Source organism: Crinia signifera, chromosome 9 (assembly GCF_055691185.1).
Source record: "Crinia signifera chromosome 9, ASM5569118v1, whole genome shotgun sequence".
In the NCBI taxonomy this organism is placed as follows: domain Eukaryota; kingdom Metazoa; phylum Chordata; class Amphibia; order Anura; family Myobatrachidae; genus Crinia; species Crinia signifera.
Window position 1 is genome coordinate 5,803,763 of NC_139225.1, and position 20,549 is coordinate 5,824,311.

At 40.2% G+C, this 20,549-nt stretch overlaps 1 protein-coding gene across 2 annotated transcripts in view; it reads right to left on the reverse strand.

Annotated features, from left to right (window-relative positions):
* Positions 1 to 615: 615 nt before the first annotated feature.
* PBX3 (PBX homeobox 3) overlaps positions 616 to 20,549 on the reverse strand; it is a 200,226-nt gene continuing 180,292 nt past the window's right edge. Inside the window, exons 6-9 of one of the 2 annotated variants that reach the window (XM_083160960.1) lie at positions 12,052 to 12,217; positions 9,082 to 9,194; positions 7,854 to 7,943; positions 616 to 4,220 (exon numbers count right to left, since the gene is read on the reverse strand). In XM_083160960.1, coding sequence (XP_083017086.1) covers positions 4,128 to 4,220; positions 7,854 to 7,943; positions 9,082 to 9,194; positions 12,052 to 12,217 — 462 coding nt within the window. In that variant the 3' untranslated portion in view covers positions 616 to 4,127. The remainder of the gene's footprint in view (positions 4,221 to 7,853; positions 7,944 to 9,081; positions 9,195 to 12,051; positions 12,218 to 20,549) is intronic. The other variant, XM_083160961.1, reaches the window with a different exon arrangement.

Sequence of the window (20,549 nt, forward strand, 5' to 3'; positions counted from 1 at the left end):
AGAAGGAGCATTATCTAAGCTGGGTAAACCATAGCAAGATAAAGCAGCCAACCCTACATTGCGAGAAAGGAGCGCCAGAATATGTAATCTACAATGCACTCTTACCAATCGGTTGCTCGATTGTGTCCAGACTCCATTGAGTGCTGACTCTGAAACATTGGCATCACTTACTCTTCCAACAACCAATGCAGTGGCCGCTAAAAGGGTTGTGGCTTTTCCAGACAGGTGGGCTTAGTAGGAGGAGGGCGTGGCTAAACAGCCTTATTCGTTTCTCAAATACCAGGGTCTGGGAGATGCGTGCTGCCCATGGAGGCTGCCTGGTCTGCAGTGCTGGCTTCTTCACAATGACAGTAGCCAGGTGCTGCACGTAACCTTACAGTGCAGCAACAGGCTCCTGTCACTGAGCAGGATCCGGCAATTGGGTGTCACCCTTCGGCGAGTGGCACCCAGATGTGGTCTGCACCCCACTTGTGAGGCCACTGCTCTGAAGACTTGTGTGAGCTACTGTGACTTTCTTTATAGGGTTTGCAGCTTGTTAGCATGATTACAGAGACGCCCCCATGTGAATGGGCTTTGCATTCCATAGACAACAATATTGACAAAAAAACTCAAACGGCAAATCAAAAACATTTTATTCATATTTTTTTAAACTACATAGAACTACCACAAGGAAGACTTTTTTTTTCATTTTTTTTTTGTTTTCTTCAATCCAGGGGTATAATCCAGTTAAAAAGTAAACACAGAACAGATTGGATTTTAATACGTTTGAATCACTGCCACAAATTGTCATTACCATCAGAATTCCCGTGAATCAACCCCAGCCAGATCTTCATACAATACAAAAATGAACTCAAAACAAAAGGAATTTTAAAAAAAATCCCACAATGCCTCCCTACCCCCCATCACATATCCCACCCTATACTGAAATCTGTATGCATTACAATGATGTTTTTTAAAGTATTTTTTATGTGTTTTTTTTTGTTTTAGTGTGTAATCAACGAGATGAAAAAACATTTAAAATGTTTTAAGTATATACAACAGTTTTACTGTTTATTTTTTTACGTGTTCAACATAAGACCTCATGTTTACTCATAAGCTTTAAAGTTGCAAAAGCAGCTTTATAAAGTGTATAATTATTTATTATTTTAAAAGATACATTTTCATTTTATCTCAAAAAATTCAATGTACATTACATATCAGAATGACAAAAAAAAAGTGAAGAGCAGCAGAATGTGTTTTTAAAAAAAAAAATGTAAAGATTTACCCCACCCATATCAAACTGTTGCATTGTATAGTGGTGATGAGTGTTGAAGGAGATTTTTTTTTTCTTTTATTAATTTTCTATAAAATTGAATTATGTTACATTAACAAAACAATAATAATTTTGATTATATGTCATATTTTGTACTGATTTTTCTCCTCTTTAGAGTGTTGGTATCTCTGGAGAGTGCCTAGTCTCAGACTATTTACCTCCGTGACGAGAAGGACAATCTTATAACCTGACACCAGCAGGTTTTTAGAAAGCAAACAAACCAAAACAAAAAAGAGGATTAGAATTGTAGCAAAACAACATATCAACAACATGTTTTTATAATGAAATACAAAAAAAATGAATGATAAATGTATATATTTAAAGGTGCAATCCCTTCTTAAATAGATGTTTTAATTTAGCATATAGCATAAATGATGCTGGTTACCTAAAGGAAGACCAGAGGACTTATTTTTCTTAAAGTTTAAAACTGCTCTTGGTGATGTCCCTTTTACTAATTACCATGGCAACCACAGTCACATGACATATTTCGTCTGAAAACACATGATCACAAAGTAGCTTGGTGACTGGCTCAGACTGATAGGTCAGGTAATGCTCTCCTGGTAACAAGTAGAAAACATATGTACAAAAAAAATTAAAAAAATATTTGCAATGGCAGCCATTTAAATCTAAACCACTGAGCAGTTTGGAAAAAGGAACACTGAGTTATAGGTTCTGGGAAAATTACAATCAGCTTTTAAAACAAAAATCTATGTGGGATTGCACTTTTAATTTGGCACAACACAGAAACAAATGGCACTTGATAATAGTGTAAAATGAACAAATGCAAAAATATAGTTGTAATATTTTAGCGACACATCTTCCAGTGATGGCAATACTGTAGTCAAAAAATGTTTTGCCGTTATTGAGATTTAAGTTGTAGGATAAACCTTGAGCTAAATATACAGATACCAAACTGTAGGGAAAATCACAATTGCACAGATGAACAGAATAAAGGACAATAAGAGTTTAAAAAGAAAAGTGTAAGAAAAGTGTATAATTATAAACGACCATCTCACGAGTCAATGAACTCTTTGGAGGAGCGGCAATCACTGTATAATAGAAACCCATTCTGCAGATCTTTAGCGCAGTCTGAATATACAATAAATGTAGTTGGACTTGTATATTATGTATGCTCCACTGTTCTGTAAAACAGCAGCGCATAATGTACTGTATATGTCGTCTTTTGTGTTTATTGAGGTTTATGTTATTTTTTATGCTTTATCTTAAAGACAAAAAAAAAAAAAAATGATCTCACACTCGTTACCACTATACATTACAACATAATCCAGGGCCTTGTGGCCCAATCTGCTGATTTATCTACACGATGATAAAAAGTTAGACGTACTACGCGTGTTATTCAGAGGTAGTAGGTGGGCATACTAAACTACACGTGACATGTCTGTTGGTTCCAATGAGTTTTTATGAGGTAAATAAAGCTGTTTCGCTTGGTGACCATGTATAAATTCTCTTTTGCTACAATATTTACAGTTTGTTTTTGTTTTTTAACTGTCACAAGAAGTGCTATTCAGTGTACAGCATTTACCCCCTTGCCGTTAAAAAAACCCACCACATTGGGGCATTAACTCCTTTTCCTGTCAGGGGAGTCGGCAATGTGACCACCTGGCAAAGAAAGGGTTCATTACAATGCGGGTACGGCGGAAATGGTTACTGCAATTCTTGAGAAAATCTGTAGAGGATGCATTCACCTATAACGTGTGATTAAGAAACAAGAAAAATGTAAAATCAGCAAAATATTCCCAAGTCTAATAAACGTTCATCAAACAACAGTAAATCACCACAGTGATGGTAATGTTATTCACTATAGATATTTCCTTCAATAAACATTGATTATTTTTGCAAGTGCAGGATTGGAACGAAGCCCTAAATCACCCGATATGACTTAACTTTTTTTATTTTTCATTATCATTTTTTTTAATTGTTTCTTTGGTCTGTTAAGATGGGATAAAATGTCTGCCTTCTACCATACCTGTCCGATGCACAATATGGTATGTAATGGATAGATTGGATAAAGCAAAGTTCATTTCAATATTATTTATCGCTGCTGTGGCTGTTGCATGCACTTATTTCCCTCAACCTGTTGATTTTAGCAATTAATATTATTGACAATGCATTGACAATATATATGTGGTGTCATTAACAGGCAGATTTAAATAAAATGTAATTTAATGGTAAAAGAAACATTTAACTAACATACGAATGCAGGAGTTAATGTGACCATCTGCTAGAATCATTGAATTGCTAATATGTAGAATTATTTTCCCTGTAAAAGTGAATGCATCTTCACAGATCAGTAGCAACTTCAATGCGTCATTAAAAAAAAACAACTCCCCGCACCCCCACCAAACAAAAATGTTATACGAGGTCTGGAAACTGTAAGATGTCTCTTTCCGCTGCGACCCCAGAATTTCTGGGCAGACATGCAAACATTTCTCCTTAAAGCTGCTAGTTCATTACTTCAGTTTAGCCATTTATTAAAAAGTGCCGATGGGAAGTGGAGATCATTTCACCGATACGAACTCAGATCTTGGCCCAATTAGATAAAGTGCTTTCAAAGTGGTGATTTAGCAAAAAATAAGACGTACTGGAATCCAGCAGCTTGTCTCAGCTGTGTTGTACAGAACGGCTGTGCGGGTCCTTGTTGGAAAGCAGGCAAAACAGCGCCCTCAAGCTGGAGAATTACATTATTTGATCACGAGTGTCTGTCTCCACAAAGCTGGGAATCTGCTTCACTAAGTATTGAATAAAGACCTTAAAACGGTGCTCTGTCCCACCACACAGCTAGAGGGTGGCTCGCTCAGTTAGAGGTATCCGAGTTCACGCTGCCTGGTCCTTCTGTTGGGGAGGTGACGGAGGAAGGGGTTGCTGCCTCATGCCACCCTCCGTTAGCCTGCGAAAAGAGAATAAGATAAATACAAAGCAGGACAGTAATCAGCTTGAGACATTTGCAGCATTACTGGTATTATCGATGATACGAGCCAGTGTCTTCTCAGTCATTGACATCACCGTACCTCGCTGGATATAGCAGAGTTTACAAGTTACCGTTATCCATACACATGGACTTTTTATAGTTGGAAGTGTTTCTCCAGGGAACACTCAGAAGTTATAAATCCCCAAAAACAAAGCGTTACACTAAAGAAAAAAGAAATTAATAGAACATGGAGGTGGTCAGGGGACTCACACGTTCACCTTGGTGGCTCAAGGAGACTGGACGTTAAATTTGAACAAGAACCAGCTCATCATAAAGACCCTACTGCAGATGCTTTCATGACTAATCCGCTGCCCCTGATTTATGGCAATATGGCGCCAGCAAGACGTGTTTACACAACCTATTCAGCAGGTCACGTTGGTCAAAGAGAGAGAAGAATTCACCATCTAGTTAATCATTACTTTGCTGAATAAGCTGTGTGCGAACACTACGCTGACCCTTCGATGCCAAGATCACTAAAATGAGAGTAGCGGGAAGCGATTGTTACTTATTACGTCATCAGTGATCCTTATGCAGAATTGCATGGAGCCATATTAAACACGCATGTTCTCAAGAGCGGTGGGATCTTGTTGACAACATCCTCAAGGGTTAACAGCACTTGAATGTTGGCCAGACAACTCTATGTGCAGCGGTATCCAGATAGTAAAGCCCTGAAAATTATTTGCAATGTTCACATAATTTAAAGTCCGTATAATTAATAATGTTGCCCAAGGCCTCCATTTTCTTTCTCCTTGCAAATTTGCTCGGAAAACATGGACATGTATGCGTAACACGACTGAGCTAATGACACAATGTTACTTTGTCAGAAGGTGAACACAACTTTGTACAAATTAATATTATCCGTCGATATCTTGACCCAAATGCCCCCCCCCCCGCGTGCTTAAAGGGTTAAGCTTTGGAAATCTCGATGTCGAGATGTGTTTCAGCTCTGATCTATAGCGATGTGTTCCGCTCCCGACAGCCAGGCCCCTAATATGTAATATCTATCACTCATAATACCTATCACTCTTTCCCCTATGTCCTTTATGGCTTTTCAGTCTAATTTATAAACAACAAATGTGTAATATTTTTTACCACGCGCGGCAGCTGGAAGAGCCCACGTCAGTTACATTTTTGCCACCCCCCTCTCTCGGACAGATTTTTTTTATTTTTTTTGCAAATAAATTAATCTTTCCTCTGGTGGTTTGAGATTACGCTGTGTATTATAAGAGAGCGCCTTATCAAACCTCATCAGAAAAGATGGAATTCATGTCTCCTATAATGCTGCAGGCAATAACAGTTTCATATTTTATCATGTTGATAAGGATTTAGCAAACTCTCTGAAGCATTTTGGGATGTTTTAAATGAAAAAGGAACACTGTAACTAAAAGCTTCTTTCAGACATTTTCTTGTGGGTTATTATGAGTTATTTATAACCCCCCAAAAAGAACCCATTTGATATTTCAAATGCAAACGATTTGTGTATTTAATGATCTCGCCCAGGCTGCCGGCTCTCCCCACTCTCCCAGCTACAACACAACATTTTCAATCATTTGGGGAATCGTTAATATTGACTGACACTTGGAGGGAGGGAATAAAACTCTAGTAGTTTACGTAGAGAGAGATATTCTGTGCTTGATTTTTACACGGCTGCCTGTACTCTGCTGCAACCACTTCGATTTTAGCCGAAAGAAAATATTTATTTCGCTGAGCGAGAGCACGGTGGAGCATTATATTACTGGTATTTTACATGTTAATTATTTTTACATTTATTTTGCGGTATAGCTGCATGGTATGTTATTTAAAACCCATTGAGTGTGTCTGTGTATCTCTTTTAGCCTGATGCATTCTCCCAATGGTACGTGGTACAAGAGACAGGCTACAGATGAAGATTGTAAATACATGCAAATAAGAAACACTTGGGCACACAGCCACTGCATTCCTGATGACAATGTAGCTTGCGTATTCCATACTGGTAAACCAATAACGTGATGTACTGCAGAACCAACAAGAACAGAGGGAGGCAGTCTATGGCTGTTGGTAGAAGTGGTAGAGAGTTAAGGTGGCCATACATTTACAGATCGATTGTAAGATTGGGCTGGTTGAAAAAAAACCTGGTAATGGATAGTGACAGTTTTTGGCAGTTTTCCAGCAATTCAAAGCAAATGGTCAACTGTCATTTGCTCTCATCCATTACCAGAATTTTGTTCCAACCAGCCAGATCTGACAATTGATCTGTAGATGTATGGCCACCTTTAGCCTACTCCAATACTCCCCTAATCCTAACATTACCTAACTACAGCCTACCCTTAAACCCTCCATGCCACCCCCTTACCCTAACCCTCCTTGTTAGTGCTTAACCCTCCCCCCCCACAGTCTAGTCTAACCCTCCCCCCTTAGAGTCTAACCTGCGCCCCCCCCCCCCCCCAATGCTTAAATCTAGGTCCAATGCTTCGACATCCCCGCACACTGTTGCCCACCATTTGGGAAGCCGGAGGTTGCAATACCGGTGCTGGCATGTTAACTGTACCACTAATAACAATAGCTATAGGATGGGATTTCTGTTACCAATCACTAACAGGGGGGGGGGGGGGGTTATATTTTTAACTCTTCTGCTTTCAGATAACTAGTAACCCAACCATGTCTACATAAAATACTATCCAAAGCTTCTCGGTTTGCTAGAGCTCTTAGTGCTGAGGTAGGGCAAGGTATAACACTGCCATTTTCCAAGCGGATGACATTTACACGTTCCTATTATATTATCCTCTGTTCCTTGTCTCCCATGATTAAAGGAGAACAACCTCTGTTACATTTTCAATGAGCAGAGCTTTCAGGGCTATTAGCAAGCGATCTTACAAAATGTCGACTTTTCATTGCTCTTTACAGTTTACCAGGGATTAGCTGACTCCAGTGATGTGAGATGGTATTTATAGACAGTGACAGGACACTGATGCAGAAATATCAGGATAATAGAGGCCTTTACCATATTTTAATGCCTACCGATATACTCAACTCCTAACACAGGAAGGATTGTGGGTCAGTTCCTGTGTGCAGGTGCACACAGGATGCAGGTGCAAAATGCATGCTCAGAATACAGCTATATGGAGATGGCCTCACTGTTACTTTGAATGTGCTTGCACACAGTAATAAGAATCCCCTTCTCTAATAGGGGCAGATTTATTAAGCTTGGAGAAGAGATAAACCGGAGATAAAGCGGAGAAAAGGTAAAAGGAGATAAAGCACCAGCCAATCAGCTCCCAACTGTCTTTTTCAAACACAGCTGATTGGCTGGTGCTTTATCTCCTTTTACCTTTTCTCCACTTTATCTCCACTTTATCTCTTCTCCAAGCTTAATAAATCTCCCCCTTAGTACTCTCTTTGTACCCCAGTTTTAAAAAGGTAATTTTTTTGGACACCTAATACCAAGCGTGGAACCATAGCTGTTGAAGGGGGCGCACCAGCTATGGGGCCTGGAGATGACAGCCGATTATCGATAGACTGAGTATGACTGATAGGAATCCTAACTGCTGGCATGGATGCTTTACTGGTACTCACATTAAGGTGATGTGGACTGTACAGTGAGTTCCCTCCCAAGGGATCACTGTATCCTCCCGTCTGATTGATAACATGACGAAGGGTATCCACCTGTGAGAGAAAGGAAAGCACAACATACTGTATGAACTTTATGTTCATTATAAGTGCTTCAAAAGGATTTAGCTTTCTAACAAAATAAATATTTCCATGTGTATACTACCTGCCTTGTAACTATATTTCTACATATTGATATATTCCTTCTTCCACGTGTTCAGCAAAAGCTGCTATATTTTAAAGAATATCGTCAATATACCTGAAATCTTAAATTAAACAAAAATGTTTGTTCTTTTTTATTTGTACAAAAAGAAGTTACAAACTGATAGAAGCATGGCAAATCTCTCAAAATGCTTTGTGTAATTCCCATACAACTGACTTTGCCATGGGCTTCATGCAACATATTAAATGCAATTAACACAAACCTGCAAGACACATCTATATACCTTCTACTAAAAAAAGAACACTAACTTTCATGGAGAGCTTTCAGTTGTAGAGGTAGATGTATGAAGCAATGATAAGTGCAGAGAAGAGAGCCAATGGAGAAGGTGCCCATGGCAACCAATCGGCTTCTCTGTTTTATATTATGCAAATTATAGATGTTACTTCAGCGCTGATTGGTTGCCATGGGCAACTCTTCCTCTGGCTCACTTCTCTTTCCTTATCACTGCTTCATACATTTACCCCTAAATCCTCTCCATTTACTGGAGATGCAGCCTCTACACCTGGCTACAGAAACAGTAAGGCAATATGTATAGCTACATGCATGATTACATAGCTCATTTGCACGTACTAAATCTAACATTGCAGGTGTGGTTTCAGCTTTATGAGGGATGCAATTGGTTTGGGGGTGAATGCTCAGAAAGTTCTTCAGAAATGTGCTAATGAAAAACAGCTTTAGCCAAAGGATTGCTACAGAATATTCTTTCATGCAGTAATGCTGTACATTTATTATAAGAACCAGTAACTAGCCAAACAATCTGGTTCTGGTGATTTTCCCAAGAACTCTTCACTCAAACAAACCTCAACAACCGAGCACTCAAGTCAGAGCCGAAGGCAGTCACAAGAGTTACAAATGGCCTGGAAGACCAGGGCCTACAGGTGCCAATTGTGTGCACACCGCTGACTGGTGTGTGAGCTTTGGTGGTAGCTGGGGGAGGTGCGCTGAGGAATGACTCAGAGGCGTCTCTCCTACCTGTGATTGCACATTGGCTCCAACTTGGGCACCTTGGTAAGAATCCCCATTCAGACTCTGCATATTCATGTACATGTCGCCTGAATTTGGGAGATTAAAAGAACCAGAAGAACCTAGGAAAGGAAAGAGCGAAGGAGCTGAATAAAAGCAATGGATGCTTAAAAAAAGGTTTGAAGAATATATTAAAAAAGGGGGTTGAAAGGTTAGAGAACCTTAAAAAAAACAAGTTGAATGCGTGAACTTTATTTCATTCAGAGACAGTGACATCTCCCTCTATGAGGAACCTCCCATTATTACTCTGTCCTGTGGTGGCAACAATGCCTCTATCATCGTTCAGTCTGACATCTTGGTTGTCATCGTTCCCCGTTTCATATCATGACACTGCCCCCCCCTACAGGCAGCACTATCATCCCCAATATGATCATACAAGTGTACAGGACACTGTTTTCTACAAGATCAACATACCCGTTCCCTGAAATACTCTGCCCTGCTATTAAGCACCGGTTTGCCTGCTTACACATTTTTCTATCCCCACCCGCTTTAGGACCCTTTATAAGGGTTAGATACAGATAAGGGTTAAATACATATGTATTATTATGTGTAATATCACACTTAGGACAAAACAGTAAGGTCAACAAAACTTCTGCTGTTTGTTATAGATTTTACATAAACAGATTGAAAAATAGAATATGATTGCAAATTAGAACCACTTGGAACATCTAATCTGTCCATGTACTAGTCTGTCCATGTACTAGTCTGCCCGTGCACTTGTCTGTCCGTCTACTAGTCTGCCCCTGTACTAGTCTGCAAGTGTAATAGTCTGCAAGTGTAATAGTCTGCAAGTGTAATAGTCTGCAAGTGTAATAGTCTGTCCGTGTACTAGTTTGCCCGTGTACTAGTCTGTCCATGTACTAGTCTGTCCGTGTACTAGTTTGCCCGTGTACTAGTCTGCCAGTGTACTAGTCTGCCCATGTACTAGTCTGCCCGTGTACTAGTCTGTCCATGTACTAGTCTGTCCATTTACATGCGCACACACACACACACACTAGGGTCAGTATTTGTTGGCAGCTAATTAATCTGCCAATCTATTTTTGGATTGTGGGGAGAAACCAGAGTACCCGGAGGAAACCCACGAAAGTGCGGGGAGAATATACAAACTCCACACATTTAAAACCATGGTTGAAATTAAACCCACAACCTCAGTGCTGTGAGGCAGTAATGCTAACTATTACACCGTTCTTACTGTCCACATTCTGGCTGGTTGACTAAAACACTTCCTAGATGTTGTTTCACTCTGTATGGCCAAACTCACCTGTATGATGATCGTTTGTGGTTATACAGGGTCACTTATACTGGCTCTCACATAGATGACTATTAGAATGTATGTATACTCTCCTCTTAAAGCAATTAATGGGGAACTGCTAGCAATGTATTTAGGTTACTATAAGACCACCTCGTAACATCAATGCAATGCTACCAAAGGAAAATATATATATATTTGTCTATACTAAATCAATGTACAAATATAATCACATGAATCATAGTCTTGGTATAAGTATATGTTAGACTGGATTATGGAATGTTTATACCTGAACCTCCTTCATTTCTCTATTTTAGCAATGTATGCATTGGTGTTTGGCCAACAGTAACACTACTATAAAATAACAGTCCCTTCACAGCGGGGTCTGGATCATGGGGTCACCAGTAATTAGGTTGACAGTGCCTAGGTTGACCCCAAAAGGTCGACATGGGAATAAAGTGATGGAAGCAAAAGGCCGACCCATGAATAGTCGACACACGAAAAGGTTGACATGCATTATTTTTGTATTAATGTCGACACCCTTTGCTCTCCATGCTTTTAGCCAGGGGCCTCGGCACACATTGCGAAATATGAAAAAGTCCCAAAAACTTAATAGAAAAAAAAAAGTGAAAAATTATTGTCTCATATGTCAACCGTTGCAATGTCTACTTTTTGTTTACATCGACCTTGTGCATTTTCACCATATGGTGTCAACCTATTGACCTATCATTCGGATCTCTTACAGCCATAGTATACAAGTGTCATTATTACTTCATTATCGATAACTAGTCAGTAGGTTTCCTATGGCCTCTTATTGCTTTATAATATATTGCCTTGTGCACTAACAGAGGTTCTTTGTAACCCTGTATGCCCAGAATACATTGTATCACCATAGAACATACAGCAGGAGAACCGTAGAACGAGTCACGTGATCAGCCTATAAAACCGTATGACCGGCTGTCTCCTTGGTGACCGGAATTACGGCAGCACAACTGATTTAGCTAGATATACAATGCACAAGACAATATGGGGTAAACGTGGGAGTTCTATTGAATATGGGATGCTAAATTAATAAGTAGATTCTGATTGGTTGCTATAGGAAACATCCCATCTTCAATAGAAACCCCCCCCCCATCTTAATAAATGTACCCCATGCATTAATGCTATATTAAGGCAATGGAAAAACCTCATGACCGCTTCCATTCTAATAGTTGGAGAAACGTCTCTCAAGTTCCCAAATTGCTACGAGATTGCAGCGTTCTTCTAGGGCCGACGTCACAAGGCTTTTAGAACGCTGCGTTTTCTCATCCAGAACAATACGGATTACTGAAGTTAATGTAATGACTGACAGCCGTGAATGGGAAGTGAAATCTACAGTACCTATCACACTGGAAGCGATTCATTTTGCTGTGACAATGTGCGTTTTGACAGCTGACGCATTTCCTATGTGACAGGGAAAATGCTTTTCCCCTTCACCAGAATAGGTCACTACAGGCCACGAAACTTTTCTGGCTGTGTTCCCCCCCCACTCATTGTATGGTCATACTGTTAACCACATAAAAGAAAAATCTTCCTATAACTCCCAGTTTTCCCGTAAACAGTGCTGATCTCTGGGTGCACGCCGTTTCCTAAAAGTTTATTTTTTTGTGAGCGTAGATTTACAAACTCACCGGAATTTGGTGTCGTGGGCGAGCTGGTCTGGTTATTCTGCACAGCTGCTGCCACAGCATGAGCTGCATTCACGGCTGTCTTGGCTGCGTACAGGTTTGCTTCTTCCTGAAACTTGCCAATATTTTTCTTGTACCTGATTCGCTTGTTCCCGAACCAGTTGGATACCTGCCGAGAGAGCGAGTAAAGTTTTAGAATGGTTGCGATTTTAATATATAATATATATATAATATGAATAAATAAAAAATAGGACAAATTATATTCAGAGCAAAATAAATAAATAAAGACAGAATATATTGTTAGAATCATAGGGCATCTAAAATGAAAGCAATATGTTAATTAAAAGTTCCCAAATCTGACATGTAATTGTGTGTATACAGTAGATGTTTTTCTTATTCCTACAGCACCATATTGTCAGACAGCGGACATAGAATATTATACAGATACAAGGGGTGCGGAGACCTGCGCTTGTTAAATGTAGTCTGTGGCAACCAATCAATGTGTCCTGATTGTGTTGCCTATAGCTTGGATTGTACCTGTAGAATAAAGTGGGTAAATGCACACAATCAAATGACACTGTGTATAATTTAGCCAAAATGTATTTGTATATTGCACTCAATACTGAGCACCGTGTCAGATTCTTATAGAGTCCAATAATGAAAAAAATAAAAATAAAAGTAAAAATAGTTGTGTACAAAATATATAAGGTGCAATTACTTAAAGGGCAATGCAAGGGTTAATGGGGCATGGGTGATAACAGGAGATATGTGAGATCACGGAAGGTCTGATCGACAGTCTAGGTGCAGGTCTAACCGGTGGTTGATAGTCCCAATGTCTTTCGACGCGATCATCTGGTCCGCCACGGAACCCGGACAAGACCACGGTGGGGGGGTTAGGAGTAGTCTCGTCCGTGGGATGCCTGTGATAGCTTTCAGCAGGGACATGGGGAAGGGGAGATTACAGAATCCCCGTGTTGCCCGGACCATACAGGGAGGCTTTTCTCTCTCCCCTCCCCCCCCCCCCCCCCCCGGACAGGACACCCCCTGGAATGCCGGACCGGACATCAAACTCTGAATTCTGGAGCTTGTAGTGTCTGGCCTGGCATTCTGGGGTCTTGTCTGGGTCTGGTTTTTACCCATACCCCCAGCACGGCTGCACAGATCTGGCAGAGGCGCGAATTACGGGTTGCGGTATCGAGTGATCCCCGCTTGCTCTGAGCTCTCTACTCCCGGCTGGGAGGAGACTTATTTCGATGATCAATGGGGGGTGATACTAGTGGGGTTCTCCAACCATAGAATATTATTCTTATTACTTCATTCTCTTCACTGTGTTCACGTCCTTGTCTCTTTTATCTTGTACATTGTTTTTGTCCCATGCTTGAACACAGTGTCGGACTAGGGCATGAAGGGCCGCCGGGGGGAATAAAGTGGTAAGGCCCCATGCTTAGGGTATGCCCAAGCTTCAGAGGGGGTGTTCTAGCCCAGAGGCTTCACTTACCCTAGAGAGTGCATGGTCTGGCCTCCTAAATACTACTAGTCAATACATGATAATGAGAATACACCCTAGTCCTGTATAGTAAAATATAAAGCACAGCCCAACTCAGCACAACAAGAATGCCAACCTTATTTTTCACACTTTTATATATATATATATATAAAGAAGCAATTGATTAAAAAAAGCGGATAAGCTTATACTATGATGAAACGAATGCAAATCTTTATATTTATTTCCCCCCACTTCTTTTGGGGGGGGGGGGGGGGGGGGGGGGCGGTATCGAGACACTGTAAGATAGTTCTGCAAAATTATAATTTTTTTGTGGGGACAGATTTTTACATGCACCCCCATTGCTCCTACATTAACAAAGCTAAGAGGAAATGCACCCTAAAACACATTTCTTTCACATAGCCAATAATAATAATAAAAAGATCTCCGAATCATCCAGTTCAATATTTTTAATTATAACAAAACAAAGTCTTTGTGCACATACCTTTCATTTTGTAAATTGACTATGTAGATGTTCCGCCACGCCTTCCACTATGACCCCAAGTTCACGCCTCATTCTAAGACTTGTCCCTGGCTGATGCTCAGTGCAACGTTTTATATATATTCTGCTTACCATTAACCTGCCAACCAGCAGGGCAATAACACACTAATGAAGGCGGGCGGATAATTATTGTAAAAGAAAAAAATCAAATTACTGCTTTATTAACAGCTTTAGAAGTGAGCAAATCTCCAGCGTGTGCAGAGGTGAGACAATTCACTAGTCTCAACAATAGCCGTGTCTAATAAAATCTTCCTTCCATCTCCCCCTCTCTCCCCGTTAATTTTAATATCGCCAGCGCTTTGGGAGGCCTCGGGGTGCGGGATATTCTTGACGGTATAGGAATCCGTCCCGGCTTCTCCAATGCTTCTTAATCTTTAATATCAAGGCAATTAAAATTAATGACTGCCACTGTGGGCAGTGTTTTCCTGACATGCATTGTTTGATGGCATTACCTTGAGGTTAAACTAACGAGCAAGGTTTAATTGGAAGCAGTGAAAAGAGAACCTCTCATACGTTATGTTTAACCCGCATGAAAAAGGACCAGTTAGTATCAGCGACTGGTTAAGAAGTGCACAAAAATACACAAATGGCAATAGGCCTGTGCGTTATAGAGCCGGAGTTTAATGTGGGGAATAAATACGTTGGATATATTAAGACTGTAGCGATAAACACAAAAACATTGGCAGGCTGAAAGGACTAATTGTTGACTTGTCTCACGTTTCAAAGCAGTTGTATTGTGTTAATGTTTGCCATGGCGATTATAGAGGTGGGTGCGCGATTCTGGGCCATAATGTAATCAAATCCGCACTTCCTTGATGCCAAGAGTGAGGTTATTATGTTCTTTACATTTACTGCACAATAAAACATACTAAAAACAATATTCCTCTTGTAATTATGGTAAACAAATATAATAAAGAAGAACCAATGTTGTGTGTATTCTTCACATCTTATCCTAAATGGAAACAAGCGTTATCAACGGCTGATTTTCTTTCAGCATAAGCTTTCATTGGCGTCAATGACATGTGGACCCTTTGACCGGCGTACAAGAAACCGTTATTTATCCAGTATAATAATGACTCTGATATGAATACCGTTTCATTACCAGAACTACTAAAGCACTGCATTAAAAATAATATAAATTACACAGGCTACAACGTCTTTAAACATATTATTAGGGAAAAAAAGACGCTTTTTGTCAGAGTTAGGCCTTATTCAGCAGCTAAATCTATACAGGAGCAATCTGTTGACTCCTGTAAAGAAATGGTCTTCAGACTTAGTGCTGCAAAGGTTAAATAGCAGCACAAGATTTCCCAGAATTCCTAGCTAAACAATGCTGCAGGCAGGCTGTCCTTGTCCCTCGCTGCACGCGTCCAACAAAACATATCTGTGCATGATAAAAGAATAAGCATCTTCTCTTTCTCTTGCCGTCGCCTAAAGTCAATTAATGAATCGGTTCTAATTGCAGATTCGTTTAAGAAGGGCTTTGTTTTGCTTATTTATCAAGCTAATTGCAGCTTTAACATGGCAAGAAAAAAACGTCAATAAATTATTAGGTAAATGCTTCATCTCTCTGCAGTGATGCAATGTGTTTCATGTTGGAGGAAGCCCGCTTTATTCCTTTCGCTGGCGATGTTTTAATGAGACAACTGTCATGCACCTGTTTTCATGAAAGCCCCTACAGGCATAAGAAGCTGCCACCGGCACAACATACAGAGCACTTAGCTGAGGATTACATTACGGTTGGACCCAGGTGCAAAGGTCATACTGTACTGTATTTGACAACCGTACTCACACTATCAGCCTACACTACACACTGCACTGATGATGTATGGTTCAAGAAAGAAGGGTTTAATTAGAACCAGTGTAATGCAATTTATAAATTATATATTACAAGTTGAGTCTCTCATATACAAAATGCTATGATATCATATTTTTGGGCTATTTGGGAATATTTGTATACCATAATGATGTATCTTGGGAAGGGGACCCAAGTCTAGCCAAAGACTGAATTACTGTAAGTTTGCCTGTACACCTTACCTAAAGGTAATTTTATACATTACAGGTAGACCACCTTCTATCCAGCATCTGATGGTCCGGAACCCCCTTTAATCTGGACACATCATGTGTTGGGGAATTTAGGCTGCAGGAGGGTTTAGAGGGGCAGCGGGAAGGGGAAGGAGTTGCGCTGTAGGGACGGACTGTGGGCGAGTCATTCTGCATTTAGCAGATAGGCTTCGGTGGCTGAGACAGGTGCGAGGGAGTGTCACAGTTTAGCTGGGACCAAGAGCGGTGGATGGCAATCGCTCACCGGGGAATTCCACCTATACATTTGGTAAAATGGAAATTCAGCACAGTGCTGTAACCGAGTGTGCCAGATTATTGGTGGTGTACCTGTATTTTTTTTTATAATTTTGTGCATGAAACAAAGTTAGTGTACATACACAAAATTCATTTATATTCATATGCACCTTATACACACAGTCTGGAGGTAATTGTATATAATAATATTATAATAATTTTGTGAATTGAACAGTTTGTGTCTGTCTCAGTCTCACTGAAAAATATCTGTATTTCATAATATGGGAAACTCAACCTGTATAAATAAATAGTGGATGCTCTGCCAAATATGTGAGGTGTGAGCCACAACTAGAGACTTTTTCTATATGAATTTCCCATCTAACTTTAGATAGTTCCCCATATGAGGGAAACCACTATAAAATAATTTAATTCCATCCTTATAAAAACCTAAACCCCAAATTGACTTTAGTTATCATGGTTTGTTTTTATGCCAATGTCCAGGAATGCATTTAGAGAGCCCAGTTGGATGTACAGTATGGAAGTGAGTGACACCACAATCTTACCACAACTAGAACCTCATATACACCTGGGCTGTCCCTTCCATCTACTGTATACCTCCCAGTCTCAAGGTACAGGCTGCCGCCATCACCTCCCCTCACTTCTTGACATTACGTCAGTGAGGGCACAGGCGCATGTGACAATACCATTAATAGATAAGTCACTGTAATACATAAGAGTCACAGGAATCTCCAAATACTTTGTTATGCTGTAAGCATGGGCTTAACTATAGACAGTGCAAGGGGGGGGGTCATTGCTATGGACCCAGGTTATAAAGTTCCCAGATTAGCCTGCTAATCAATTGGGTCCGATCCATTGCCCAGTCTGTATTGTGTGATATTGCTTTTTTCAGTGAGAGGTGTATATAGTGGATTTTGTAATAGTAAGGGGGCACTATAATTTGGCATCATTTGAACTGGGGGCAACTGTAATGTGGCACAATATGAAATGGAGGCACTATAGTGTGGTATAATATGAACTGGGAGCACTGTAAGTAATCATGTAAATTGGAGATACTGTGTGGCATAATGTGTACAGGCAGCCCTATTATGTGACAGCATGTAAACTCAGGAGCTATAGTAGATTAAATCATAAAATAAACTAAGGCACTGCTATGGGGTATAATATTAACTAGGGCACTACTATGGTTTATAAAATGATCTAGGGCCCTGCTATGGGGTATAATATTAACTAGGGCACTACCATGGTTCAGAAAATTAACTGGGGCACTACTATAGTTCAGAAAATGAACTGGGGCACTACTATAGTTCAGAAAATGAACTAGGGCACTACTATAGTTCAGAAAATGAACTGGGGCACTACTATAGTTCAGAAAATGATCTAGGGCACTACTATAGTTCAGAAAATGATCTAGGGCACTACTATGGTTCAGAAAATGATCTAGGGCCTCTACTATGGTTCAGAAAATGAACTGGGGCACTACTATAGTTCAGAAAATGAACTAGGGCACTACTATAGTTCAGAAAATTAACTGGGGCACTACTATAGTTCAGAAAATGAACTGGGGCACTACTATAGTTCAGAAAATGAACTAGGGCACTACTATAGTTCAGAAAATGAACTAGGCCACTACTATAGTTCAGAAAATGAACTAGGGCACTAATATAGTTCAGAAAATGATCTAGGGTACTACTATGGTTCAGAAAATGATCTAGGGCAGTACTGTGGTTCAGAAAATGAACTGGGGCACTACTATGGTTCAGAAAATAAAATGAGACCCTACTATGGTTCAGAAAATGATCTAGGGCACTGCTATGTTTCGGAAAATGATCTAGGGCACTGCTATGGTTCCCAAAATGATCCAGGGCACTGCTATATTTCAGAAAATGAACTGGGGCACTACTATGGTTCAGAAAATGAACTGGGGCACTACTATGGTTCAGAAAAAAAACTGGGGCACTACTATGGTTCAGAAAATGAACTGGGGCACTACTATGGTTCAGAAAATGAACTGGGGCACTACTATGGTTCAGAAAATTATCCAGGGCCCTGCTATGTTTCAGAAAATGAACTGGGGCACTACTATGGTTCAGAAAATGAACTGGGGCACTACTATGGTTCAGAAAATGAACTGGGGCACTACTATGGTTCAGAAAATGAACTGGGGCACTACTATGGTTTAGAAAATGAACTAAAGCGCTATTATGTGGCATAAAATGAATAACTGCTGTGGAGAGGAGTATCTAAAGAATCATTGCAACAGGAAGCACTTTAATATGTTGCTATGGGCCCATAGCAACATATTAAAGGGCCTCCTTTACGCCGGTCTTTAAGTATGCCTAAATTGGCCAAAACAGACTTGCATGAGATAATGCTAGAAGATAATAGACCCTACTTAAACACATTTTAGAGTACTTTAGTTGGTTACTGAAACCCAGTAGCAGAATTATAACTTTTGCTTCCCACCCACCCCCTATGGCAATTTGGTAAGAACAAAACAGGGTTGTGTGAAGGTTTTTAGGCATTTGGTTTGGGGGAGGGGGCTTGATATACTGTGTAAATTATGAACATTGTTTATATCACAAAATATTAGAGTGTAGCCACAATAGTAGCAACTAACTACATCCCATCTAATAAAACAGTTAGTCTGCTATTTTGGAGTTGAATCAATGTACACATTAAGGGGGTATCCTAAAGCTGCAGCAAAAAACGCCTTGTCACCCCACTCCATAATAATTATTAACATTCTTTGGAAGAAGAAGAGAAGACAAAAACATCATACGTAGTGTTTCTTACTGGGAAGAGACAGTACTATTATAGGCTAGATCTAAGACGTATTTTTGTATTTCCTAGACTATTGGGTTTAAGAATGTAAAGTACGGTGCTGGTGTATAAAGAGGCGTATCACTGGTTCTCAGAAATCTCCGTCCAGCGGCGTTATCCTTCGTAATCGTGGTGTTTAAATGCACTGTATCATGATGTTTTGTAATACACAGTGATCGTTGTCAATTAGCTGTAAACATTGTTTGATTGTACTGTATATGCAAATCTTCTGGGCACAGATATAAATCTGAAGGTTATTCTCCTGTATGCCTGGTGAAGGAAAGGTTAATATTAAACAGTCATTAAAGGTCTATTCTCGTGATAGTGAGTTATTTGAAAAAACAAACAATATATAATGCCGGGGCTTATGCTGCATAAATATGCTAATTTTATGGAATCTGTGACTGTTACTTAGCTCTGGGAAAAATATTGTCAGTGTGTCAGTGTAACCGGATTGTAATCCATGAAGAAAACCTCCTAGGGTTAAAATGATGCAAGATTACAATCAAGCATCATAAATAGACCCTTGTAAGTGGGATTTGGAAATGAGCAGCCTCTGCGGCCTGTAGAAATCTGGCATATGCCAGGCACACTCCTGGAAATGTCACATGTGACATATGAGAAATGACAGGACCCATAGATAGAGGGGCACTCATTGGCAGAGGACCGTTGCTGGAATGGGTACCGTGGCATTTCGGAAATCTCTGTCCTTTATGCTTATTGAAGTTTAGCTCCCAGAGCACACCACATTGTAGATGGCCACCTCTGCAATGGGAACCCGAAACTCAGCCGAACAATTGCTTTAATGACAGGCAGGAACAATTCTGTTGTCTTAACCCAATTAAATAGCTGATACGCAGGGGTATATTAATTCTAATTAGTCGTAAGTCATTAATTACATGTAATTATAGTAATTACAATTAGTTGTAATTAATGTATTGCACTTACATTAACTCTCGGACTCCTGGGATTTTCTGCAGACACAGAAAATCCTAAAAATGACTACGTACACATTACAGTATATCCTCCCCAGCATATAGAATACGGCTTGGTGCAGTATATACAGAGGTCAGTGACCCACTCACCTATGTGGTAGGGGCAGGACATACACAGGTCAGTACTCACCTGTGACACAGATATCTGGTAGGGGCAGGACATACAGAGGTCAGTACTCACCTGTGACACAGATATCTGGTAGGGGCAGGACATACAGAGGTCAGTACTCACCTGTGACACAGATATCTGGTAGGGGGGGCAGGACTTACAGAGGTCAGTGACCTACTCACCTGTGACACAGATATCTGGTAGGGGCAGGAC